The sequence below is a fragment of the Zootoca vivipara genome, chromosome 8 (genome assembly GCF_965207765.1).
Source record: "Zootoca vivipara chromosome 8, rZooViv2.hap1.1, whole genome shotgun sequence".
Taxonomy (NCBI): Eukaryota; Metazoa; Chordata; class Lepidosauria; order Squamata; family Lacertidae; genus Zootoca; species Zootoca vivipara.
In genome coordinates this window covers 81,964,792-81,992,633 of record NC_142591.1, presented here as the reverse complement: position 1 = coordinate 81,992,633, position 27,842 = coordinate 81,964,792, and the positions used below count along the sequence as shown (strand labels likewise).

The 27,842-nt window shown below is 40.4% G+C and overlaps 1 protein-coding gene across 4 annotated transcripts in view; it reads left to right on the top strand.

The window, feature by feature from the left end:
* AGO2 (argonaute RISC catalytic component 2) overlaps window positions 1-25,864 on the top strand; it is a 34,897-nt gene extending 9,033 nt beyond the window's left edge. Inside the window, exons 1-19 of one of the 4 annotated variants that reach the window (XM_088676021.1) lie at window positions 3,850-3,985; window positions 4,429-4,492; window positions 6,739-6,859; window positions 7,962-8,143; window positions 9,597-9,733; window positions 9,859-9,993; window positions 10,779-10,866; window positions 11,468-11,615; window positions 12,495-12,614; window positions 13,519-13,641; window positions 14,288-14,421; window positions 15,480-15,664; window positions 16,962-17,121; window positions 18,188-18,278; window positions 19,303-19,497; window positions 20,770-20,904; window positions 21,137-21,238; window positions 22,565-22,764; window positions 24,026-25,864. In XM_088676021.1, coding sequence (XP_088532147.1) covers window positions 6,755-6,859; window positions 7,962-8,143; window positions 9,597-9,733; window positions 9,859-9,993; window positions 10,779-10,866; window positions 11,468-11,615; window positions 12,495-12,614; window positions 13,519-13,641; window positions 14,288-14,421; window positions 15,480-15,664; window positions 16,962-17,121; window positions 18,188-18,278; window positions 19,303-19,497; window positions 20,770-20,904; window positions 21,137-21,238; window positions 22,565-22,764; window positions 24,026-24,134 — 2,349 coding nt within the window. In that variant the 5' untranslated portion in view covers window positions 3,850-3,985; window positions 4,429-4,492; window positions 6,739-6,754 and the 3' untranslated portion in view covers window positions 24,135-25,864. Of the gene's footprint in view, window positions 1-3,789; window positions 3,986-4,428; window positions 4,493-6,738; window positions 6,860-7,958; window positions 8,144-9,596; window positions 9,734-9,858; window positions 9,994-10,778; window positions 10,867-11,467; window positions 11,616-12,494; window positions 12,615-13,518; window positions 13,642-14,287; window positions 14,422-15,479; window positions 15,665-16,961; window positions 17,122-18,187; window positions 18,279-19,302; window positions 19,498-20,769; window positions 20,905-21,136; window positions 21,239-22,564; window positions 22,765-24,025 lie in introns of those variants that run through there. The other 3 variants (XM_035125351.3, XM_035125349.3, XM_035125350.3) reach the window with 3 other exon arrangements.
* The last annotated feature ends 1,978 nt before the right edge of the window (window positions 25,865-27,842 follow it).

Sequence of the window (27,842 nt, the reverse complement as noted above, 5' to 3'; positions counted from 1 at the left end):
GTGACCCCATGGACCAGGCACTCCTCTCTTCCACTGCCTCCCGCAGTTTAGTCAAACTCAAACTCCTGTTGGTGGCTTCAAGAACACTGTCCAACCATCTTGTCCTCTGTCGTCCCCTTGTACCCTCCATCTTTCCCAACATCAGGGTCTTTCCCAGGGAGTCTTCTCTTCTCATGAGGTGGCCAAAGTATTGGAACCTCAGTTTCAGGATCTGTCCTTCCAGTGAGCACTCAGGCCTGGTTTCCTTCAGAATGGATAGATTTGATCTTCTTGCAGTCCATGGGACTCTCAAGAGTCTCTTACAGCACCATAATTCAAAAGCATCAATTCTTTGGCGATCAGCCTTCTTTATGGTCCAGCTCTCACTTCCTTACACCACTACTGGGAAAACCATAGCTTTAACTATACAGACCTTTGTCGGCTAGATGATGTCTCTGCTTTTTAAGATGCTGTCTAGGTTTGGCATTGCTTTTCTCCCAAGAAGCAGGCATCCTTTAATTTCGTGACCATCTGCAGTGATCATGGAACCCAAGAAAGTAAAATCTCTCACTGCCTCCGTTTCTTCCCCTTCTATTTGCCAGAAGGTGATGGGACCAGTGGCCATGATCTTAGTTTTTTTGATGTTGAGCTTCAGACCATATTTTGCGCTCTCCTCCTTCACCCTCATTAAAAGGTTCTTTAATTCCTCTTCACTTTCTGCCATCAAGGTTGTGTCATCAGCATATCTGAGGTTGTTGATATTTCTTCTGGCAATCTTAATTCCGGTTTGGGATTCATCTAGTCCAGCCTTTCACATGATGAATTCTGCATGTAAGTTAAATAAGCAGGGAGACAATATACAGCCTTGTCGTACTCCTTTCCCAATTTTGAACCAATCAGTTATTCCATGTCCAGTTCTAACTGTAGCTTCTTGTCCCACATAGAGATTTCTCAGGAGACAGATGAGATGATCAGGCACTCCCATTTCTTTAAGAACTTGCCATAGTTTGCTGTGGTCGACACAGTCAAATGCTTTTGCGTAGTCAGTGAAGCAGAAGTAGATGTTTTTCTGGAACTCTCTAGCTTTATTGACCCTATAATGACCATTCTGCTGGAGTCATGGTGGCAGTGTAAGTGTAGGATTGCTTTGTATTGATCCCCCCCACCCCCCAAATCAAATGCTCTATGTTCAAATGGTTTTGGAGACTTAGGTGGTAATGTTCCAGTCCGTTTCAGAACTTTAGCAGTGCTGTCTAAGCATGCTGGTTAAATATTACTTTCAATGGTCATGTCTTACAAGTACAGCACAACAGATTTTAATAATATTTTTGGAACACCAAGGTCTACCAAAGCCAGTTTTACTCAGCTTTAAGGATGTCTTAAAAGTTGCCAGTATATTGGAAGTGCTTCTTATCTTGGACTGAACATTTCATGTTATTTCTCCACCTTTGTCTATCAGCTTGAAACAGAAGAATGTTAGAGAGCTGACGCTATATGATACTCTGCAGAAGAACTTTGAAAACTAAAACTTACTTTTCTCCAGCTTATTTGAGGTGTATAACACTAGGAACTTTTATATGAACACTGCAGCAGCCCGTATTTCCAGCAATTGAAGTTTTCATAAACTTGGAGATACATTTAATATGTTTTATTTTGTCAAAGCTTTTTATCTTCATAAAAGCTTTAATTTCACAGTACCGTTGCTGAAGCTAGGATGACTGAAATAATGATCAATTAATGTAAAATGTAAGTGCAGATGGAACTACAGTAGCAGAATGAAGTGAACAGAAATAAAGTTATGGGAGCTGAAGATTATGAATTGTTTAAATTGTATGTAAAAGTGTGTCGTGCTATTTTTTTCACTGAAAGAGCGAATTAATAATAAAAACAGCAATTTTAGTCATTTGACACATTTAGGATCCAAATGAATGAGGATCTTTGTGTATTAAAGCTAGCAGACTATATTGCTAGTTTCAAGAGCAAGAGATCAGGGAGCAATTATTTCTCTAAATAGCACTAAATGCACCAGCCGCTGGTAATTTAAAATGGGAATAATACCGGTATATATATTATTAAACAATATTGCCACCATAATTGATCATAATACATTCATCTTGGGATTTATCCAGTGAACTGGGACCAAAATGACCACACTTCCATTTGACTTGTTTGGCGGTTCTCCTTCCTACTAAAATGCTTTCACATTATCAAAAAAGGAAGTAGTGGCTATGTATTTGAGAGGGGGCTGCAGATGTAAAAGTGTTCAGGCTTCATTTGCAAAACAATTGTTACAGCTACAGACATAATTACTGATTGTACCAGGCATAAATCAAGAGTTTTCTCATGACATTCAAAAACTTTTTTGCATCTAAACAACATTTTCTCTACTCTTGTTGTAGGATTCTAATGGAACAACCCAGCTTTTTGTTGTTTTTTAAAATCTTCATTTTGTTGTTGATCGCTTTAGGGTGTTTCATGGGACGTGATTCAAAAAGGAAATAAAGTAAAGTACTTTTATGTAGCGATGGGCAAATGCTCCTTAGTTTTGTCTTGAAAAACATTTTCCATTGGCTCTCCTTGAGAAAAGCTTGAGATTGACAAATAGATAAAGCACAGTGCAGTTCTCTTCCCTATTACCAAGGCTATGCATGTCCCCATGACATGAGAACTATTGGTCCCCATATGAGGAGTGGGAAGAGTTGCTAGGGATCTGGCAGACCCAACTGATGGCCTTGGGTGCCCCAGGGGAGATTGGAAAAGCAGAAGCATAGTGAGATTTAGAAAATAGTGAAGATGGAGAAAAACATAATAAAAAACTAGTAGTTACTTATTTCAAGGGGGGAAAAACACTATTATTCCAGAAAGGGAAGTATTCTCCTGTACTCAGGAGACTATAAACACTGTATAGGAAGTACAGTAGGATATGGTAATAAATAACTACTTAATAGTACAGTTGTATGTTGTGATTGCTTTTAGTTTTGTGTAGATATTAGACAAAGGGTGGGGAACTGGATCAGGCTAGTAGGCCAAATCATTATCTCCTCCCTCCCCAAACTCTTGTGGGCCAAGCCTGACAAAAGGGCGGAGACAACTGCCTGTCAATCACCTGGTGTTCAAGTGACATCAGTGGATTCTTTTTTTACCTGCACAGTTTGAAATCAGTTATATTTTCTGACTTCCTGATTTAAAAGTGTATATGTGCTCTATAGTAAAATATATTAAAGCTATTAAATGTTGGTTGGTTATTATAAATCTATATGCTGAATCTGTGTTTTGATAAGTAGCATTGTTTTACAGCTCTTGAGTTAAGCATGTATTGTATATTACACCGATATAATGAAAAAAAACTGAGCAGAGTAATAACTAGACATGTGATTCAAAAACAGAACCAGAATTCATGGATTTCAGTCAAGTTAATCCTGTTTACTTACGTGCCAGTGCAATGCAACCCAGTTTTGATGGGATGCTGTGGACCATTCTTTTTTTTTTTGCTGTGCTATACAGCTGCTCACTAGAGTGTGTTCTTGGCTAGCATTAAAATCCTTGTTACTAAGCTGGTTTTAAGAGAAAGTACTTTGGATTGCTAAAATGATACTTGGACTGCAGCCATTTATATTGCTGTATTGAAAGAGGGATTTTTGCTACTAACAGTAGAAAAAGTTACTGGATAACTTTCATTATTCTTCTGCTTTAGTTTATTGCCATTTGTTACCTTGCTATTAATGACAAAGAGATGGACATGGAATATATGTTACAGAGAATTGCATTTACGGAATTTGCATTACTCATTGTGCCTTTCCTCCTTTCTAGTACTTGCAACACCTCCGGCTATGCCACCTCCAATACAGGCATATGCATTTAAACCGCCCCCTCGACCTGATTTTGGTACTTCAGGGAGATCAATCAAACTGCAAGCCAACTTTTTTGAAATGGACATTCCAAAAATTGACATCTACCATTATGAATTGGATATAAAGCCAGAGAAGTGCCCTAGAAGAGTTAACAGGTACATCCCACTTTAGTTTCTCTTCAGCTTTAAACATTTCACTTCCTTCATTTTTTAAAAAAGGATACATTCAGTAAACTTTGATGCTGAACTATTTATCTTTGGGATGGTATTAGTGGTATACTTACTGTAAACCAGAAACAGTGGTGCTTCTGTTCTGCTTGCACTTAAGAGGAGCTCCTCTTATAAACAAAATCAGTTTCTCCAAATCTTTTTATACCATCCTAAAATATTTTTTCTCCCTATGCTGTGTTCAGTGGTACTGTGTTTATTTACAACTTTTAGCATTTGATGGGTATCTCACTGATTTCACTGCAGTTGATCTCCTTCAACCAGTACTGAACTGCTTGCTTACTGGTTGGTACTGTAGTTTGATATCAAACCTCTTAAGTGGAGAGGTGATGTTACCAACTGCTTGTTTTCCTGTCTTCACCTACTGGCAGGGGGAAGTGAACTCATTTGTCTGATGGTATAAAAGGACTTTGGAGAAACTATATATAACAACAGGTAAGAGATTACATGTCTCCATCAGATTGCCTGTTAACAGAAAATGACAGATGAAGATATGTGTAGGTTCCTGGGTCTTTTAGATGTTTGTCTTTACAAGCCATAGTGACTGGGCTTATGTATAGGATAACATCTGCTGCTCTGTATGCTGATATCTGAATTACCCAAAGTTGGTGTAAATCAGGACAGATTCTTTCATGTTAGCACTACTCAGTTTTCTACCTCTCAGTGGAGGCAAATGTGATTTTTTAAATTATTATTTGAATTTTGTCGTCTGCCTTAACCACTACAATAAGTGGAAAGGTGGAATATTCCTTCCAACTGATATTTATAGGCCATAATTTTATTCATTAAGGCAGTGCTCCACATCTTCTGTCTCTGTTGTTTGAGAGTTCTTTGGTGGATTAACTGTTTATTTTGCTTTTGCCACTAACATGCATGCTGTGGTTAACATATACACAAATGGTATTGCATGTGTTTCTATTTTAAAAAATTGGAAGCATGAAACTCAATAGCAGCACAGCTATCTTCTATCCATCTTTTGCTTTTGAATAGAGAATTGAAGGACTTTCCTGCAAAGGTTAACGTGATAGGGTTGCCAGAGAGCTCTTGTATTTGAAGGTTAATAAGCAGTCAAAACAGAGAAGCAATAGCTTGTTTGTTTGTTTATTATATTTGCATGTATAAAAATATTTATATGCTGCTATTTCATTAAAACATCAAAGTAGTTTACAACAAAAATACATACAACCATGCAATAAAAACCACATTAAAGGGAATAGTCAGACATCAATTAACTATTATGGGGACATGTATACTTAATTGTCTGCATAGGCCTGATGGACTAGAAAACTTTTAAGCAGACGTTTAAACTTTGGCACAGTGGACAATTGCTGAATCTCTTATTGGCAGAGTATTCCACAGGACTGGGCTGATGACACTAAAGGCTCGGTTTCTTGTTTTCAAGTTTCTTGCCAACTTGGGGAATGACCAATTACGCTCCTGCAGATGATCTCAGTGGTCAAACTGGGATATAAGGGTTCAGGTGCTCCCTGGACCTAAGTTTTTTCAGGGCTTTGGAAATTAATACAAGAACCTTAAACTTGGCTCGGTAGTGAATGGGCAGACAATGCAGCTGTTTTAAATATGGTGTCACGTGTTCTTGACCAGATGCCCCTATTAGCAGTTTGGTTGGTTCACTCTGCACCAGCCGGAGCTTTCAAACCAAACCTAAAGGCAGCCCCACATGGAGTGCAAGCAGAGTTTATTGGCCCTTATCCAGTCCACCACTGCATTCAGACATCAATCCAGACTTTTCACAGCCTATCTTGATTCAGATGTTATGGAGGAGTAGAAGTAGCATTTGCATGCTGTCCTCTCCCAGTGATGTTGGAAGCATAGCAAAAAGCTAAGAAATCTTAGCTGCCTTCATATTGTGGCTAACCTGGCATCTTTATGGGATCCAGCGTGGAACACATGCTATTAACGTATGTGTTGTGGCTAAGGACATGGTTTAAAGTGGAGTTGGTTGCAAGGAATGCTTTATGAGTAAGCTTTTCTTTCCTGCCTAACATCAACTTTAATCAGGACTGAGCTCTGAAGCAGAAAAAACTTGATTCAATCTTGCCTTTGCCATGAACTTCTAGGCAAGACTGTCTCTCCTCCCCACCCCGCCTGTCAATGAATGGATTGCTCTGAATGCTCCAGAGATATAGTCAGTCAACTCACAGCTTGCATGTGTTCAACATATGTGATTTCAACTTTACAACAGCCGCTTGAAATCACATAAATTAAATGCATGGTAGGTGGAGAACTTAGAAGCTCACTTTGCACAGGGTTCCCCCATCACAGAAAGAGCTTTTAAGCTCTCTGCGTTGCTTACTGGGCTCTCGGAAGCTTTCTTGCAGGAGCCTTCCAGAGCCAAGTAAGCAAGGCAGAGAGCTTAAACGTACTATGCCTTGCTGGTGGGGTGAGATCCATTAGGTGCACCAGCTCCAGAAGGTGAGATTGCTCACATGTGGGTGTTTTCAAGGGATTGTATTGACTATATACAATTTTGGATTTATGAACCATCCCCGGAATATAATCCACAAGTAAAGTGCAGGTGATATGTACACTGATTATTATTAGTGGAGGACTTGAATGGGTTTCAGTAGATATTTGAATTAAATTTTCGTCCTTTTATAAAGCTATAACTAATAAACCTTGGTGGATGCTTATTTTAACACTTTGAACAATGTTTCCAGAGAAATAGTTGAACACATGGTCCAGCACTTTAAAGGACAGATATTTGGGGAGCGCAAGCCAGTGTTTGATGGAAGAAAAAACCTCTATACAGCTATACCACTTCCAATAGGGAGAGATAAAGTAAGTATTTAATGCCAGCGTCAACTATGATTCCATATGTTCCATGTATGATTTCATTATTTTGACAGAGCTGCATGTTTCCCATGTGTCAAGGCTTCAGTGATAAGATGAAGGTTATAAAATCTGTAGGGTTTTTATAAGTTCATCAGTAACTCATTCTACCAAGATTTCAATATTGCTCATACAATGGGAAGTGTTTCAGTGGGGTTTTCCAAGAAAACCCTTACCACATGTGTCACCTGTGCTGTTTGATTTGGAAGCCATGCAAAGCGGCTGGGGCAACCCAGTCAGAAGGGCGGGGTATGTAATAAATGATGATGATGATGATGATGTCTCATTGTTGGAATAAATGCCTTACACAGCAGTAGTTACTTTTAAAGTGTTTACTGTGGAAAAGCAGCTCTAAAAATATAAAAAGATCACATTGTATAAAGATTTTTATAAGATGTTCATATTGTATAACAATTAATGGTGCAGCTTGTAGCTATATCAGGAACAGTGGCTGAGCTGATGACTGGAAAACAAAAGGCCAGCCATGCTGCCAATAGAGACACATTATCTTGTTTGTTACCTGCAGTTAGTGCATCACAACACAAGTGTTGCTTCTAAAACAGCTTTTCCAAAACACAGTGGTGATCTTAAGGTGCATATGATCCAACGCGGAGAAAAGAAAAAATATCCAGGATAATTATTTCTGAGTATTTTGAGACCCTTCTCAGAAGTTAGGCTGGTGAAGATCCGAGAAAGAGTTTTTTAAGTTGCAGCATCCCAACTCTCCAGGGAGGCTCTCCTGTTACTGAGCCTGGTGTCTTTCCCTGGCACTCGGAAAACCTTTTAATTTGCTGAGGATTTTCAGTGATGTATTTTTTTCTTGGCTTACATTACTCCCCCTGCTGCTCTGTTTTTATTTTGTTATTTAAATGTATTATTGCACTTGAATCGTGTGGAGTAGACATCTAAGTAAATTTTTAATTGCAGGGTTTTTTGTGTTGTTGTCAATGAGCATTCACTATACAGAAGAGTTTGCTTCCCTTTGACTGTTCTGATAAAGTGTGTGCTTAAACAGAAAGAATCATCTTGTTGTGGTTTCCAAATGTTGCAGGTGGAGTTGGAGGTCACATTGCCGGGAGAAGGGAAGGACAGAATATTTAAAGTGGCAATAAAGTGGATGTCAGGTGTGAGTCTTCAGGCTTTACACGATGCTCTCTCTGGTCGTCTTCCAAGCGTTCCTTTTGAAACAATTCAGGCACTGGATGTAGTAATGAGGCACTTGCCTTCCATGAGGTAAGGGAAATGTTAATATAGGTCTTAGTGCTGGAGCTAAACAAAATTACACTTGGGAATTTTGCATCTACATCAACAACGTCTTGATGTGAGCTCTAGTGCACTGTGTGTGTGTGCACACACACTTTACTATTTGTGTGAATGGAAGAGGCAGGTGTGCATGCAAAACTCCTGCAAATTGGAAGCTGCTCATCAACTGGACTGAAATGGAACTTTTGAAGGCAGATGTTGAAATGAGGACAAAAGATTCAGGGATTTAGGACTGTTTACCCATCCTCTCTTTTTCTGTGGGACGGTCCTTTTTCTGTTTTTGCTTCACCCTTCCTTTCTCCTATTTATCCATGCCTTTCTTCTTTCAACCATAATGCTTTTTATTGTTGCATAAAAATAAATCTGTGTTCCAAAGATGGTTACAGGGATTCTAATGAGATCCCATGGACCTTGCCAGATACTGGCGTAGTTTGCATATCATATTAGACACCAAACTGGATTAATGTGAGTGAGCAGCATAAGTGGTGTGCTAGGGCAGGCTGTTTAAAAGCTTCTGCGATGCTCCTCGCCCTCTCCTGCTACTGTGGCTCAGATGAAACAAGCCAGTGTCTGCGTTTTCATGCTGTCCGAACATAGTCTTATGACTTGTTTCTCTCCAAACACACAAGTGGGAACTAAGGTTTGTTATTGGCTTACTGTTCACAGCACAGGGTGGGGGCTGAAGGGACAAATCATGAACCCATGCTTGGATGACATTGAAAGCTTATTTGGTTTGTGGTGTGACTGGGGGAGGAGCCCCGCATAAGCTTTTGAGCAGCAGGTGACAGCATGCTGCTCATTCACTATAAACCATAGATAGTTTTTAAACCATGGTTTAACATGCTGTGCACATAGGGCCATTGAACAATATTATCCTATATAATAAAGTTCAAGTGTCTCTGCATCCAGTCCCTGTGTCTGTGGGATTGCGCTACTGCACATATGCCCCACGGACAGCCGTTGGGACTTGGAGCGCAGAGACGGAGCGCGTTGGCCGGCGCGTAAGGGAGCTCAGCCTCTCGGCGTTCGGAGCAGCTCTCGCGAGAGAATCCAGAGGATGCGCGAGATAGCCCCGTGCTCGCGAGCGCGCTCTGTCTCCACGCAGGTGCACTCGCGAGGCCGTTTACTTCTTGCGTGGACTTCTAAGCGGCAGTGGCCGTTACAAGTGGCGGCGGGCGAGCAATGTCAGCTCTGTGCATGTCCCCGAGGTTCCTAGAGCAACAGGTCTGTTCTAGCACCCGTTAATTTAACGGGCTTCATGACTAGTTTACCAATAATATTGTTCAGTGGCCCAATGTGCACGACACGCTAAACCCTAGTTTCACCCTAGTGTAGTTGGACCAGGGATGTGTTTGAAATAATACAGATCCCACCTCCCTCCACCCCCCCCCCCACTGAATAATATATTCACTTTCTCTTGTAGGTACACTCCTGTGGGACGGTCCTTTTTTACTGCATCAGAAGGGTGCTCTAATCCCTTGGGTGGCGGCAGAGAAGTTTGGTTTGGATTCCATCAGTCAGTCAGGCCTTCACTGTGGAAAATGATGCTTAACATTGATGGTATGCTTTGTGTCACTTCTCCATTTGCATTTGTTTACATTGCCTGAAAGTGCTTTTTAGTCAGGTTTCTTAGATCTGCAAAATTTGTGTCATTCATTTCCTGTAATTTCCCTTTTGATTTTTAGTATCTGCAACAGCATTTTACAAGGCACAACCTGTAATTGAGTTCGTATGTGAAGTTTTGGATTTCAAAAGTATTGAAGAACAACAGAAACCTCTGACAGATTCCCAAAGGGTTAAGTTTACCAAAGAAATTAAAGGTAATAAAGTTTAAGGAAACAAACATGATTGTCTCTGTGGAACAAATATTGAGAGTTTCAGAAGGCTACTTTATAGTAAATTGTCTCCAATCGTGCAGTAGAATGTGGTTGATTGTTAATGAATTGGTCAATCAGATTGGAAGGAATTTAAACTAGGGCTCTAAGGAGATCAACATTCTTTCTGTCGACAAAACTGGTTTTGATTGATGCATATTTTAAATGGACTTGATTTCCCCCAAGATTTGTAATTCCCCTGGGCTTCTGCATGTATGAATGTTATGACCCAGTTGTATAAAAGCATATTCAGTTTTCACTCCTGCTTAAGCATGTGTGGATGGCTTTGTTTTGAAACATTCTCAAGGCACAACAGCTGGGCTCCTCCTCTGCTGGCAGGCAGCAAAAGGAGCGTTCCCCAGGTGGTGTCTCCAGGCAATGTCCAAATGTGGTCATTGCTTGGTTGGTGCCTGGTGGTGTGAATTGGCGCCTACTTAAAGTGCCAGGCTCTAGTAAAGGATCAGTGAGCCCTGGCAGCCCATCACACTCAAGTTTCTTAGTGATTAAATTTTGTTCAGCTTACATTAACCCAAGTCATTTGGAAATAAGGTAATCATATTGTTAAAACATAGTTAATATTTATTTAATAAAGTCTCCTGAAATGCAGGCTTTGGGTTTTTTTTAAAAAAAAAGATGTTTCAAATGGCACCATTTCCTCAATTAATTTTCGAATATGTACTAGTAAATTTTCTAGGAAACAAAACTGAGTTCTTATGCTCCTAAATCATTAGGTCTGAAGGTAGAAATCACTCACTGCGGGCAAATGAAGAGAAAATACCGAGTATGCAATGTTACCAGACGACCAGCAAGTCACCAAACGTAATATTTGCTTTTTGATTTCTTTGCAATTACTCAAGAGTTGTTACTTCCTCTGTACTTATTTGATGCAGCACCTTCTTTCATGCTCATTGACTATGAACCTTCCATGGATATATGACAAGATCAAGAACTTGAAGAAGTTAACTTTGAGTTGGTGACATCCCTTGTTAAATATAGCCTCTTCTAATACCAGAAAAAGCAGCTTCCTTGAGGCACTTAGTCTCTGGGAGCTGGAAAAGGCAAAGCATTTAAGTATTATGACTATACCGTAGTACCTCGGGTTACAGACGCTTCAGATCATGCGTTTTCAGGTTACGGACCGTGGGAAACCTGGAAGTACCGGAAAGGGTTACTTCCGGGTTTTGCCGCTCACGCATGCACAGAAGCTCTAAATTGCGTCACGTGCGTGTGTAGACGCAGCACTGCAGGGTACAGACGCTGTGGGTTGCGGACGTGCCTCCGTCACGGATTACGTCTGCAACCCGAGGTTCCACTGTATAGTGTGTCTGGAGGCTGATGTGAGCCCCTGTAAAGCTGCATTGTGGAACAGTTTGTGAAATCACTAACTTGCATTTCCCTCCTCACATTTGACTTTCCGTAGATTCCCGCTTCAGCAAGAGAGTGGACAGACCGTTGAATGCACTGTAGCTCAATATTTTAAAGATAGGCACAAGCTGGTTTTACGATACCCTCATCTTCCATGTTTACAAGTTGGACAGGAGCAGAAACACACCTATCTCCCTCTAGAGGCAAGTCATTGTTTTTCTGTGTAGGAGGTCGGCCTTGCTCCATATTTCTAACAGGGTTCCCCCCCCCTCTTGTTGGAAGTGGTTTAGTTGAAAAGTTGATATGTTTTTATTTATTTAAAGTATGCTAACCTTGCTCTTTAGCCAAAGACTTTCAGATCAGGCTTACAGTGGAAAAAGGCATCTCTCTCTCACACACACACACACACACACACACACACACACACACACACACTGAATTAGGAGGAAGAAAGAAATATCTAAGCTCGCATACAAGTTCTTAGTTAAAAGTTCTTCAATGGCCAGCTGGAGTAGAAAAGCTGTTTCCTATTGGGTGCCATTTCCCTTCATATTGGGGGGGGGAATAAAACCAATGCCAGAAGTGCTTATAGAGCCTATTCAGTGGAAAGTTGCTTCCTTTATCCAGACAAGCTCTGATCTTATGGCATTGGCCAAGTGAAGGGGTAGGCTCGATGGGGGTATTGGGTGTGCAGTAGCCTCTCACTCCCTCAAATGACCTGGTGTGGTGCATGTTTATAAACACCTAGAAGATAATGGGACTCTGTTATGCTAGTTGGGGATTGCTTCGCATGAAGGCACAATGTATGTTTTGGGGTTGTTTGTTTAGATCTGATTTATCTGAGGCCCAATCAAATACTTCTTGGTACTGCCAAAGATTACCAGTAGTAGGTTTGAATTTGACCAGTTCCTTCGATGGGATATCACTCGAATCCCAAAGTAATAACAGTTTCTAACATCCTCATATCTCTGTCCAACTTGTTAGTTTTAAGGTTCCACAAGATTCTTTGCTATTTTACAGAGTAGTATGTCTATTCCCCTGGATATTTTTTTAAAACTAATTTGTGTTTGGTCTTTGTACAGGTATGCAACATAGTGGCAGGACAGAGGTGTATAAAGAAGCTGACAGACAATCAAACTTCCACTATGATAAGAGCAACTGCTAGATCAGCACCTGACCGTCAAGAAGAGATTAGTAAACTGGTGAGTCCTCTTCCTCTGTCCCTGGAATTGGGGTACAGCTTGACCATATAACACCGGTCCTGGAAGACCTACATTGGCTCCCAGTACGTTTCCGAGCACAATTCAAAGTGTTGGTGCCATAGCTGCCAAGTTTTCCCTTTTCTCGCGAGGAAGCCTATTCAGCATAAGGGAAAATCCCTTAAAAAAAGGGATAACTTGGCAGCTATGGTTGGTGCTGACCTTTAAGGCCTTAAACGGCCTTAGCCCAATATACCTGAAGGAGTGTCTCCACCCCCACCGTTCTGCCCGGACACTGAGATCCAGTGCCGAGGGCCTTCTGGCGGTTCCCTCACTACGAGAAGCCAAGTTACAGGGAACCAGGCAGAGGGCCTTCTCGGTAGTAGCACCTGCCCTCTGGAACGCCCTCCCACCAGATGTTAAGGAAATAAACAACTACTGTATCTGACTTTTAGAAGACATCTTCTAAAACAGCCCTGTTTAGGGAAGTTTTTAATGCTTGATGTTTCATTGTGGTTTTAATATCCTGTTGGAAGCCACCCAGAGTGGCTGGGGAGGCCTGGCTAATAATAATAAAAAATAGTATAATGGTGTGCAAAAAGGAAGCACAGATTCTGATCATAAATTAACTATGTCTGATGCATTTACTAAACATAACACTGCCTCCCAGGTTTGGACTTTCAAAGAGCTTGATAACTTTTTAGCAAACAGAGAGGAATATGGTAGCAAAGTGGAGCCGTGTAACAGGGGCTGAAAGCCAGGGAACAATAAGTGACAAAAAAGTCTCAGTTCTCAGAAACTGCTCATTCTCACTCTGTTTTCTGAGCCATATCCGGACAAATTCGATGTTTTGAATTGTATTGTAATGAAGGATTTGTCTCATCATTGGTTTATCTTTTGTTTCTAGATGAGAAGTGCAAGTTTTAATACTGACCCTTTTGTTCGTGAATTTGGAATAATGGTGAAAGATGAAATGACGGATGTGACTGGGCGGGTCCTACAGCCTCCTTCAATTCTCTATGGAGGCAGGGTATGTAAACCCAGTGATCACACTCTCTCCGCCCCCCCGCCCCCCGTTTGTATGTAAGGACATTGAATAATGGTCAGTGCTGTACTTTGCGACAGTTTCAGATTTTACTGTGTGTGGCTTTCAGATGCTGCTGTGTGAATACTCTGTTTGAGTATCTACAGGAGGATGGGGTACTCTCTTGCCCCCTATTACTTCCCAGTGGAGAGGTTTCAGTGTGGGGAATCTTTTGCACATACTTTTCAGTGATGTTGTTCCAGTGATTTTGTTGACGATCTTGCGGTCTCAAATGGTGCCCTTTAGCATTTGGCAAAGAAAAATATGTATTGTCAATAGATGCTGTTACCCTGACAGTCTTCTCCACTGATATATAGCTCGTGCATGATTGTACATGTAGTTTGTTGTGTCCAGGGAAAAGGATACAGAGATCGGAAGTCATGGTTTATTCTGGGTCTGGGATGCATTTACTCCTGGCCAAGGGGGAGACTGATCAAGGTGCCTTGGTGTACTTTGGAAGACTTTATTTTTTAATGGTCTCCCCAGAATGTAGAGGCTTGCTATTTTGATACTGAGGTATTTAAAGCCATTGCAGCACAGAGTTATTTCATGCAGTAAACCACTCACTACTATGTTTTCTCTCCCTTTCTAGAACAAAGCAATAGCTACACCAGTTCAAGGGGTTTGGGATATGAGGAACAAACAGTTTCACACTGGAATTGAAATCAAGGTCTGGGCAATTGCCTGCTTTGCTCCACAGCGCCAGTGCACTGAAGTCCACCTTAAGTAAGTTTGTTAGGGATTGAAGTTGTGCTCAGGTAGTGATTTTGAATGTGTTCTCATAGCTTCTGAAAGTATTAAGCATGTCATTAGTTTTCTAAACATAATGGCAGAACTATGCACTCCTTCAGAAATGTGAGAAATACAACTAATACAATTGAAGTACTGGGGAGCAGATATCTCTTACAAATAAATATTCCTTTACTTATTGGCAACTAAAAAAACGTCCAGTAGCACCTTAGAGACCAACTAAGTTTGTTCTGGGTATAAGCTTTCGTGTGAATGCACACTTCTTCAGATACGTATGAATACGTATGGTATAGATGTTGTTTGCCTCCCATTGACCTCAGCCAGCATCGGCAGCGGTCAGGGATGCTGGGAGTTGCTCTGCAGATGTTGCTGGACTAGCACAAGTTCCCCACCCCAGATCTCTAGCATAATGAGTGAGCATAATTAATGAGAAATGTTGCATACTTTTAAGGCTAGACGGTTGCCTTTGGCTAGTGTGAAATGGGAACTACAAAAATGTAAAGACCGCACCTAGGCACCATAATTTGGAAAGGACTTCTACTGACTTCAGGGCTATTACTTCCAAGCATTTATGCATAGAATTGCAGCCTTAAAGTGTTTAGACATGGATTTGTCCCCTGCTTCTGAAACTGTAAGGTTCCATGTACTTTGGTAAATAAATACTAGTTTTATTTTTAAACCATTCCAAATTTACTACTGATAATAAACTGTCACGAGAGTTTCAATCCCTGAAACCTGAAGTGTGCGTTCATATTTGGGAATATAGACACTGCTTATTTCCTTGGAGTATATGTGCAGCTGCTTGCATGTAGGAGTGTAACTGTTTTGTGAGGGAAAGGAATTGGCATGAATTTGCTTGGCAGCAGTATATAGGCCTGAGTGTGGATGGAAATAGAAGAGTTCTATAATCAGAAATATGGAAATTGCAGACACTCAAGTGTCACTCAAGCCAACGAGGTTATATTGGTTTTAATGAGTGTAAAGTGCTGGTTCCATTCCTTTAAATGTGTGCCTTGATTCATTTTTATTCTTAGGTCTTTCACAGAACAACTGAGGAAGATATCAAGAGATGCAGGAATGCCCATCCAGGGTCAGCCCTGTTTCTGTAAATATGCCCAGGGAGCAGATAGCGTGGAACCAATGTTCCGACATCTAAAAAACACTTATGCCGGATTGCAGCTCGTAGTAGTCATTCTGCCAGGAAAAACTCCAGTTTATGGTCAGTATATAGGGGTTACATTTGACTTACCTATTTAAATTTATGCAGTGTGGGTACACTCTAACCCTTAGCAGTTTTTCTGAAAACCTTTAACTGTTGTTCTTCCTCCCTTTTATTGCCTTGGCATTTCATAGTGTTCTATATGTTTCTGTACAGATTTCCTTTAATGCAGCAGCATACTGTTCTCAGAGGAATTGCCTGATCTAGCTCTCTGGTGTGCAGTGCAGATATTGACTGTTTGGCTTTGCACTTTTTTCTGAAGCAGTATGATAAGCGTCAGGGGAAGAAAGCTTTGTGTTTATCTTGGCTGTGAGTCCTGGAAGAGCTGCTCCCTGTCTTTCAGGCCTTTTCACACCTGGCCAGGGAAGGTGGGGCCCTGGCTGACTCCAGCGTCATTCAATAACTGAGGCTGCTAAACAGACTCTGTAACTGAGGAATTGTTTAGGGGTTTTTGATGTGTTTTTGTTGCTTTTGTTTAGATCATCTTATGATTAAGTCATGTGGAAATAGTTCAATTTGGTTGTGTGCTTTTTGATGCGTTTGCTTGACAAATTTTTGTTATCTTTGTAAGTATGTATTTTTTTCATGTTGTAAGCCTCCTTGAGCTGGAAAGGCAGCATACAAATAAGTGTGTGTGTGTGTGTGTGTGTGTGTGTGTGTTCTGTGTTCAGAAGGCCATTCTATAAACATGGTCAGAGACCTGCCTAATCATTATTTTGAAAGGTGAATAACAGCAATAGGCATACATGCTCATTAGTATACAATAATTCTTTGAAATGAAACCTTCAGCATTATTTTAATCACATCCCATTTCATAGACCGATATATGTTACATGAGAAACACGGTATTTTATATATGCCCCATTTCCACAGAAAGTTGATAACATGGTGCATTTTACGGTTATACACAAGGCTTGTTTGTTTACTATAAGTGTTTTCATACCATCCCAGGTTCGCTTGCAAAAAAAGAGAAAAATGCAGCAAAACTGGTGAAATAACAGACAAAGAGGCATCTGTAAAGTAATAAGATAGGGAAAATAAAGATGTCTTTACCTGGTGTTGAAATATAATGATCGTATGCTCTAGGTGAGCCTCTTTGGGGAGAGCATCCAGAATCGGAGCACCATCATTACTGAGAAGCGCCCCCCCCCCCAAAACTTGCATCAGATGACAGGGACATCTGTAGAAAACACTCTGGTCTTCCTGATTTTAATGTATGGTTCTTTTCATATCGAGAGGTAGTCTGATGATCTCCTGTATCAGAGTAATATGATTGGATCTCTCTTTCACTTGGCAGCTGAGGTGAAGCGTGTTGGTGATACTGTGCTCGGCATGGCCACACAATGTGTGCAGATGAAAAATGTGCAGAGAACGACGCCACAGACACTTTCCAATCTGTGCTTAAAGATCAATGTCAAACTGGGAGGAGTAAATAACATTTTACTGCCTCAGGGAAGGTAAGGGGTTTCCTGTTTGTAAACAGTTGAGTCAAAGTAGACAGTTTATAAATGTGCACATCCATTGCATCCTAATTTTCTGAGAAATAGCTATATTCAGTGCAGCATAGGTTTTTTTGTCCTGTTGGACTGCTTTAAAAAATGTTTATTTCCATGGCTAGATTTTAATTAACATATTATAGTGAGACTAAAAACCTGGAATCTGATACACATAATGCTTGATTAGTTCTGTAGCTGGAAGAGAGAGCGAGAGTGAGAGAGAGCAAAATGAAAGTTGCCTTGTTCATTGAATCCTGATGGCCAGGATAAAACAAATGAAAAATAATACACAGTTTAGACTTGAAAGAAATTTGCATCTTGTTGCATTGTGCTTGAGGGATTGCTAAGAGTTGCATTACTGATAAACATGCTAGGGTTGGGTGCGTCTCAAACTGAAATAGTGGGGGGTGGGGAGTAAAAAAATCAAAAAAATCAAGTGGGCATATATCTTTAGAGGCTGCAAAAACAAGTCCTGACTAAAAACAAGTCCTGACTATATTAAGCACATGTATCTGGTAATGCCCCAAAGAGTGACTAAATGGGAAATGCCATTTTAAAGTTTGTGTATGGTTGTTTTCCACTAATTAAAACAAACATGCATTTGTGAACCAAAGTATAAGCCCCTTTCGTAAAGATAAGCAATCTTTTCTCCTTTGCCAAGTTTAAAATGGGGAGCAGCTATTGAATAACAGGTCAATCAATGTTGGGTGTGTGTAAAGGGTGTACATTGCATCCACATGTATTATTGGCATGAGTCTACAAATTTTGATTGGCCTCAGTAGTTGCCCCACCCCAAATTGAGGAGAGGGCAGGTCTTGCCCCTGACATCATGCTGAATTCCAGAGGCACTTGGAAGCAGTACAGATTCTTGCCACTTTGGAGTGCCTTTAGAAGCTCAGCGCAAAGCCATTTCCCATTCTGCCTGTTTGGTAATGCCACTGTGGAACAAGAAAAGGTGGCCTTACCATCTGACTGTTAACTTATTATGTAGCTTTTCAGTATCATTATTTTTTTTTCCATTATCTAGGCCTCCAGTATTTCAGCAACCTGTAATTTTCCTGGGTGCAGATGTCACTCATCCACCAGCTGGAGATGGGAAAAAACCATCCATTGCTGCTGTGAGTAAACGGTGTATTGGTCACATCAAACATATCTCCCCCCTCCCAATACATACAGTGTTTTTCAGTAGTTGCATTAGCAAGGGAGCAGTTCCTTTCTGCTCCTCGTGGACCAAAACATTGTGGTGCTATCTTCTCTGTCCTGTCGGAGGCAGGTTCTTTGAAGGTTTCATCCCGGAGCATGCATTTGTAGTGAGTGGCTGTAGACTCCGGGGCTGTTCCCTTCTGCTAGCTTAATCATATTTAGATGGGGTTTCTGTTTGCAAGCCAGGTAGTGATAAATGAAGAATAATGACAGCAGTAGTCAATGCTTGGTCTGCTCCTGGTTCATTGTTCCTTCACTGAAAGGGAGCCCAAGCAGGACTCACAAATGTGTCTTTTTTCTTGCCCCATGCAAATGATTCAGGTGAAGATGCAAGGTGAGACAATAGTGCCTTGAGGTTCAATATCGCATCCTTTTCTTGGTCACAGTGGGTTCCTTAAACCTGCATGTGAATTAGTGGCCGACCCTCGTAGCCGAGTTAAGGATGTGACAGACTCGTTGGGCTGGTACATGTACCTACTTCACGAAGACTGCTTAAATATCATATCACTCAGATAGGTTTCTCTGCATTCAATGCGTCATGGTGGTATTACAGTTGCCTAAGTCCCTGAATTCAGGTATTTTTTTGAAAGGGAGAAAGAGAGGACATCTGCTTTCTCCATACAACACAAATTTTATACACGACTATCCTGTCTTCCCTGTTGACACTGTTAAGCTTCTGGTTAGTTGCAGAGCCTCTGTTTCATCTGCATGTTGTTGTTTTTTGAAAGGGGGGAACCGTGCTGCTGGGAAAAAAACTGCCTCCCTCCTTGTAAGGAGAGGGTGACAACTGGTTGGAAGTTTACTTCAGTAAAATGCCACCTTTAGAACAATTAAAGATCTTGGAAGACTTGCTTGGAAAAGGGATATGATGTAACTCCTGTTTCTACCCCATATTCTTAGATGAACCAGCTCATTAAAACAACTCTTGTGCTCTAACAGGTTGTAGGTAGTATGGATGCCCACCCTAATCGATACTGTGCCACTGTGAGAGTCCAGCAGCACCGCCAAGAGATCATCCAAGACTTGGCTGCCATGGTCAGGGAGCTGCTCATTCAGTTCTACAAATCAACCCGATTCAAACCAACTCGGATTATTTTCTACAGAGATGGTGTTTCTGAGGGGCAATTCCAACAGGTTATCTTCCACCTCCCCCCACATACTCTTTTGAGTTTTACGTTTTGCTGTGTTCTTTGTATAGCATTGTTTTAGGAAGGTTTGCAAGGAAGGCTTTTATTGATGCATGGTTATTGCTTACATTTGTGTTTCTACCCTTCTTTGAAGGACTTTGGGGTAGCTCCTTCCCCTCACAATTACTTTGTGAGGTAGATTAGGCTGAGCAAGTGTGGCAGGTCCAAGGTTGTTGTCCAACACTCCATCTAAAATGGTGGTATCATGTTGTGCTTTGAAGAAGGGAAGAAGTGGCAGATAGAAGAGCCCCCTCCCTTTATTCTGCAGAAGACAACACAAGTCTCTCACTGTTTGTTTCTTCTCCTCTCTGGCAAGAGCCAGGGACTCAAGGGAGAGGGCAGTGGGGTGGGGTGGGGCTTGGTGCAGACCACAGATAATGGCTGACCACTAAGCCAAGGAATCTTGATCATTGAGTGCCCCGGGACAAAATAGTAGAATCAGTCCTTAACAGAGCTATTTGATTACGTAAAACCCACAACTTGTGTTCATTCAGCTTTACGTGTGTGGCAATTTTTTAAAATAAGAAAAGAAGAAGGGGTTGAGAAGGTGTGGGGTTCCAGGAAAAATGACTTTGGCATTCCTACCCACCATTGAATCCAATGGGGTTTGCCTGTTTTGGCTTTAGGCACAATCCCCAGAATTTTACCCCTTCGTAAATGTGGGCCTACTGTATTCTTGTTGCAGCTATGATGGTATCTCTCTGGGGTTTGTATATGCATATAAAAGCTTTTTTAAAGCTGGGTTCTCAAAATTTGTTTGGGAGGGTAGCCCTAACGCTTGTGTAATGCTGCAATTGGACAGAAAGGGGCTGGGGGAATTTGCACATGAGAAGGGTGCAGGCAAGGCGCATGGCCCTTGCTCTCTATCCATAAACCTTTCATTTCAGTGAACCTTAGATTTAAAAGTCTATATGAGGCTGATTAACAGCACTGGAAAATGTGGTGTTTGACAAACGCAGCAGCATGCCTGGACCTATACGGGTTTTTATTATAATGTTGATCTTCCTCCAAGTTCTCAACAATCTCGTTTAATCTCATTAAGTGAAGAATGTAGGATAGGTCTTAAGATCACCTGTTCTGCCGCAGGGGAAATACCTGAAGCAAGCTCTGAAAATGTAAACAGTCAGATTTTTTAAAAATGCATTTTCCTACTAGTGCCTATGTGTTTGTGGCATTTCAGAATGTTACATTTCCTGCACCCCATCTCTTTTTCCTGTAGGTCCTCCATCATGAATTGCTGGCTATCAGAGAAGCATGTATTAAGCTAGAAAAAGACTACCAGCCTGGAATTACATTCATTGTTGTGCAGAAAAGGCATCACACCAGACTATTCTGTACAGACAAAAATGAAAGGGTGGGTATCACATCACTGCACAAGCCTGCAGGACTTCAACAGTGTTGAAATAAGTAGCCCAGCCCCATCCAGCAGAAACCTATTGTAAAATAGAAACTGTCATCAACCATTTATACTGTAGCATCTAAACAACCTTTTAATCAAATGCACATTTGCTTGCTCTTATATTGCAGCTTCATAGTACAGACGAGAAGAAACATAAGCTTAAGTCTCATTATTTTTGTTTGCACAGGTTGGGAAAAGTGGAAACATTCCAGCAGGTACAACAGTGGACACAAAAATCACCCACCCTTCAGAGTTTGACTTCTATCTGTGTAGTCATGCTGGTATTCAGGTATATTCTTAATGTGTCATCTCATTCTGTAGACCAACCGTGTTATGACTATTCTGTCTCATGTGTTTTTAGCTGTGTGTCTCCTAGATTTATTATTTATTCTTCCTTGTACCACATACCCTTAGTGTGGCAGCCCCTGTGCTCTGGAACTCCCTGCCTATTGATATTAGGCAGGTGCTTTCACTGTGTGCTGTTTTAGATGCCTGCTGAAAACCTCTGTTTTAGCAAGCCTGTCCAGACGCATTATTGAGTTACATTTGCTTTAAATGTTTTATTTTAAAACCGTTGTTTTATGTAGGTGTGTTTTTAATTGGTTTTTATATTTTAGTTATATTTCATATATAATCTAACGTTTGCACCACTTGGATTATTATTTTTTATTTTTAGTAAGTGGTTTATAAATTTTTAAAATAAATAAACAGTAAATCATACTAGAATAAATTTAAAATTATTCCTGGAAAAAATAGGGGTTCATGAAATGTTTAGAAAGTATACAAAGAAACATTGTTTTAAAAAAAATATTGAAGGGATTCCATGTTACCATAGTAGCTGTTTTGTGATTGGTGCTTCCAGCACTCTCTCAAAATCAAAATTCCAAAATGTGCCCACTGGTCCAAAAAGCTTGGGGCAACCCCTGAACTAGCACTTCCGAATTGGTACACACTCCAAAAGTGGGATGAACCAAGTTATCTTCGCTTAAATCTTATTCTTATAGCCCAGCATGTGTCAAACCTCTTTTGAGCTTCCTCTGTCCTGGGCCCCTCTCTGTGTCCAACAACAAAACAATAATAGGTTTGTACTAAGATTGGCCTAGTTTCATTTAACACTAAGCCGTGGCTTGTTTTAACAAACCACGAGTTAACCTAGAAATGTCGCAAAAACAATCATGCGAACCATGGATTGGTTCTTCACAGCCTGGTTTGTTTTCCAGCTGCTCTTGCCTTGTGCCTTTGTAACTTGGTGATGGTCTGGGATGAGGTGGCCAAATTCTGGTTATGAAAGTGTTCCAGGTTTGCACCTAACATGCCATAGCTAAAACAAACCAAGATTTGTTAGTCAACAACAAGACATGGCTTTTCAGATTGTGACTTGTTGTTGGCAATAAACAAATCATAGTTAACCTTCTGGGCAGGGTTTGAATGAAACCCATAGGTTCCTTCAAATGAAAGGAATTATTTCATATATATACAGTATATCTATCTATATATAGATATATTTTATATTTATTCATAGGATAGCTTACAGAAATTCAGTGTGGTGTGTTCAGTGCATTTAAGTCTTGGCTAGTGGTAGGAGAAAACCTCTGCTTCTTTGTGCTCTTTTCAGGGGACAAGCAGGCCATCTCATTACCACGTTCTCTGGGATGACAATCGTTTCTCTTCAGATGAGCTTCAAATCCTTACCTACCAACTGTGTCATACATATGTACGCTGTACTCGTTCTGTTTCAATCCCTGCACCAGCATACTATGCACACCTGGTTGCCTTCAGAGCCAGGTATCATCTGGTGGATAAAGAACATGATAGGTGAGTAACTTGCTTGGGACTGATGGAAACGGGCAGAGTGCCCGTGTGTAGTCTGTGTGTAGTCTGTGTGTAGTCTACACACAGAGTCTGTGTGTAGATTGCCTGGAGGCTGTATAATTTGCTTCTCCTTGCTCCATTGAAAGTATTTTCTAGCTCACTTTCGTGTGTTTAATAATAACAACAAATCACAATATTTATGTAGAGACATTCAAATTGTCATTCATCGTTATTAAAATGTATTCATTTATTGCTTTTCTACCCAAAGGCCCATAAAGCAGTGAACAACAGATTAAAATAAAAATTAGATAAACATAAAATAAATCCAGATAAAAATCCATCAATATAGGAAGATAATTGTATCTTCAAACAACCATGGCTAGGATAGTAGGATGGTATTGAGAATAGATAATCAAATGACAGTGTGATCATATACATATGGTAGCTTTCCAGAAGTAAGAACCAGTGAGTAACTGAAACTTTTTAAAGGGGTTATATTATTGTGTGTGTATATGTGTATCTGTCCTTACGTCTTTGGTTTCTGGGTCCTTTCACACTCAACCTTGTTATGGTTTTGGAATGTCTCAGGTTTAGCAGTGTTCCTACAGCAGATGTACCAGACCAAGAACCATTTTGTTTTAGCATAGTGAACTGGAGTTGATTGGAGATTTTTGCTTCTCTAGCTGGAGTTGGCTGTAATTTTCCCTTGCTCAGGGAAAATTACAAGTACAACTACAAGTAAAACATACTGTATTGTGTGGGGTGGGGGAGAGCTAAAATATCGTGTTGGCACCTAACAAAAATAATATACCTTCTGTACTCAGTTACTTGGGAGCAAGGGTAGAGTAACACCTTACTGTTCTGGGAAACTAAAATAAAAAGGGTTTGTTCACATATCTCAGCACCATGTTGATGTTTGTCAGGATGTAGGAAAAGCTCACCTGTCCTGGCTTCCAGTTTGCAGTAGCCTACCTGCGTTCATACGATGCCCTGAATTCTTCCCTCACCACCCGCTAGGAGCTAAGGGACCTAGGTTTCCTGGCCATAGGAGTCACATCTCCAGAGTTTGGGTTAATAATGGGCCCTAAGTGTGCTAGATTTCTTGTGGAGTGTATGCTTTTTAATTTTTAAAAGATGCTCTGATACGGACTGAATTAACTGTTTAGAAACATCAGAATTGCCTTAAGTGGAAATTTTTTTCAAGGTAGATAAAGTGAGTAAGTTTTGTCTTTCCTCTCTCTCCCTCCTCCCCCCTATCTTCTAGTGCCGAAGGGAGTCATACGTCTGGTCAGAGCAATGGCAGAGATCATCAAGCACTTGCAAAAGCCGTTCAGGTTCATCAAGATACATTGCGCACCATGTACTTTGCTTGACATGTTGCAGTGCTTTAAGTAACTCAGTTCCAAGTTGGATTCACAGGAGACCAGCTGCACTTAGACCAACAGTTGCCCCAGCTACAGCGACAGCCAGCAATGAGTGATGCATCATAATTTTATTAGGTTTTAATTTTTAGTATTGTTTTTTCATTTGCGAGGAAGCCTTCCGTCCGGGATTTCAGACTTGATTGCAAATTGCAGACCTGTACAAAATTGCACAGCTATTAGAAGTTTGGATTTGCCAAAATCAGAAGCTGCTTGTCAGGAAGAAAGGAACAAAAAAGAAACAAATCAAAACCCACCTTTTGTAACTAAATCTAGAGCTGTGATCTCAGGGCTAAAAACAACACTTTTCATTTAGTTATGCCTTTCTACAGATATACTTGTTTGTAACTAATCTGAAAATACCCAATTAAGATCAGGCTTAATGGGTTGGTGAAAAACCTATTAATTTTGCTTTTATTCCTGAAAAGAAAATGAAGTGCTAATTCGGTGCCATTTAAATCCTCAGTCATTTTGGATGCATTCACAAATGGTTTAGTATTGAGATGCAAAAGGGGAGAATCCTGGTTTGCCCCTTGCTGTCTTCTAGATGAACAGTCTGTGGGGGTCTATGGGCAAAAAAAGTATTTTTTGAAGTTAGTTCTTGAATGTCTCTCATTGTGCTGTTTTAAGGTTTTGGTAGAATGAATAATGGAATTATTTCAGGAAGAAAAAGGAGTTTATTATACATTTTATTAGGTCCATTGAAAGATTAGCAAAGTGTGCCATTAAAAATGTATTTTTTTCCTTTAAAAATCCATTTTGATTACTAATCATGGAGTTTGTCCTATAGGACTGTGACACTTAATTTTCCAAAGCTTTTCTAAAGAATACGGGTCTGTGGTGATACAGTACAATCTTTTTCACTGTTATGTTTGAATTAATGTAAAAATTATATATGTTCACAGTATTAACATGATAGACTAGATGCTATTTATTTTTATTTACTAAGGAGTGATCAGCTCAACATATTTCTGTTAACATATCATAAATTCAGGAATGCTTTGGATTTGAGATGAGAAGTTTATCATGGGGACACTAGTGATTTGGGTTGGAATTCACCGACCGTAGCTTTTGCAAGTTCTTTATTCATTTCAACAGGCCTTGTGTGTGATGCTTCACCCACATCTCTTTGAAATGAACAGAGGATAGGCTGTAGCAATGCTTGGTGTATTTCAAAAGCAGGAATATGCAACTGACTTAACGAGGCAGGGCTGAGAGATTTACCTGGTGTATATATTGTTTTATTCAGCTTATATTTGGAAGGGCTTGCTGAGCTCATCCAGCTCAGTAGATCTAACACTCGGTAGTTTAGGCATGAAGGAACAGTTCTTGATTCATTCAAGCACAACAAATTGCTTTCCTGTTCGATCATCTGAGACAGAGAAGTGAAAGGAAAGAGATCTGGTGTGTACTTAGCCAGCGAAGTGTCAACTGTTTTGCGTAACATGAATAGAAAGAGGTGGGGGAGGTTTGCTGTTCTCTTTGGAGGAGCATTAATTCAAACAGAGACCTACTTAAAATAAAAGCTTCTGTACATTTGCACAAGATTCATATAGGTGACTAACGACAAACACCATTGCACTAATGATGGCAACAGGAACACTACTAAGATACTGTCGAAGAAAGCCCAGGAAATTTCCCTCCTAATCTGACCTTGCTGGAGTTTACAAAAAGGAAGAAAAGAGCTAAATACATCAAGTCAGTTTTAAGTCATTTTTATGCTTGTAAAACCATCTTAAGATTCATTAGGATTTGTTTTCTCTCTCTCTCTCTTCTGAACAGCAGAACAGCTGCTTTGCAAGATTTGTTCCCATTTCTCTATTCAAGAAGTGGGGGAAATGGGATCATGCTGTGCTAAGATTGTTACGGCATTATAGAACTGATAGTTGATGCCTGGGCAACAGAGTGCTCAATATTTTTTTTTTGTTGCCTATTAAATTTTAGGAATCTAATTTATGCTGTACACCAGTTAAAGTCTGCACCTAGTAAGCAGTGCCTCATAATGCCAAACAGATCTGCTGGAACAACAGACAGGCTTTTGAGGCATGAGTATGTCATGTTTTCTTTGGTGTGTGTGTGTGTGCGCGCGTGTGAAAACTCTGGACACTGCAGTTCCAGCAGCTTGATTGTTTTAAGAAAAACAGGACCCAGTCAGGGTCTCTGTCATTCTGCTGTGAATAGCAGATTGCAACATCTCCTTCTTGAATTTATAGCATCTTACCTTTTTCTTCATGGATTTGTTGCACTTTCCAGCTTGTGTTAGGGAAGCGATTGAAATGTGAAGAGATATTTGGGGTTCACCACTGTTCAGTTGGTGAACGAGCTGGTTCTAAAAGCTAATCTGCTTTTGAAGTTCTGTCCTAGGCTGGCACTTAAGGTGGCAGTAATTCATTATTTCCTTGTTTCTCTGTCATCTTGAAGCTACACCAGGCAGAAAGAGGTGGGCCAAGGTGGTAGAATTTTCCTTGTCTTCCTATCCAGAACTGGGTGGTCAAGTCACTGCAAAGAGCTCTTTCCCACAGCTGCTGTTAACTAGCAACGAGCTAAAATAGTAGCGGCTATCTTCTAGGTGCTAGCTGGCAGTCACCTAGTTCTTTTCATTTGTTCCATTTCCATTATCTTCATTGAATCAGCACTCACAGACTGCAGACGCATGTCCACAATTGTTGCCTGGGCTTGTGTAGACCCTTCTCCAAAGAATTAATGTTGTCACTGGCATTTGCAGCAATTTCATGTGAGTATCTACCTGTGTAGAAGGAATATGGTCGTTTCCTGAAAGTTAGATATAATTGTGGCAGAAAGGATAAATGCATGTTGTTTTCTTTCTTTTAATCTTGTATACTGTATTTTTTTTAAGAAGTCTTTTTTTCCTTTCTCATTGTTAGATGCATGATGAACTAGTGTCTAGCAAGATTCAGCATCGGGGGGAGGGGTTGTAAAGCTTGTTTTTGAACAATTGACAATGCACTTTGAAAAGATAGGGCACTCTGATTATGCACAGGAACTGCTTTTTATAATATATGCATAAACCAAAACTCCAATTTGAAACAAAGAATACATCTTTCTACACAGCTGTTTACTACAATGACTCTTGAAAGCACAGCAATATCTCAGGTGATTAATTTCATACACTTTTATCCAAAATATTCTCCATGAGAACAAAGGAGAATAGTTTACAAAAAAACTGAGGGGAGTCCAGGGTTGTGTCATATACCTGGAAGTGCTTTTAAATTTTATCTACTTATTGTTGGAATCAATTTGTAATAAATCTGGTTCTGTTAGGAATTTGGCTTCTTTTTCCCCTTTTTTAAAATGTTGCTCCTTTTTCACATGCAGAGAAAACTGGGTCTGATTGACCTCCATAATTGTTTTTTTAAAAAAATGGCATCAGCACTCATTTGTAGCCGAACAGATGTTGCAGAGTTGCATTGCCTGTAAATGCTGCAGTCCTTTCTCAAACTACCTGTAAGGATTAGACTCTGCTGGGTGTGTATCTGTGCTAGGGATGGGGAACATACAACCCTCTGGATGTTGTCGGAATACAGTTCCCATCAGACCAAGCTAGCTGGACAATGGTCGGGGAGGATGGCAGTTGTTCCCCTTCAGATGTTGTTGGACTGGAGGTCCTCCCTCACTTCTCTTATCTGTGCTGTTGCCTGT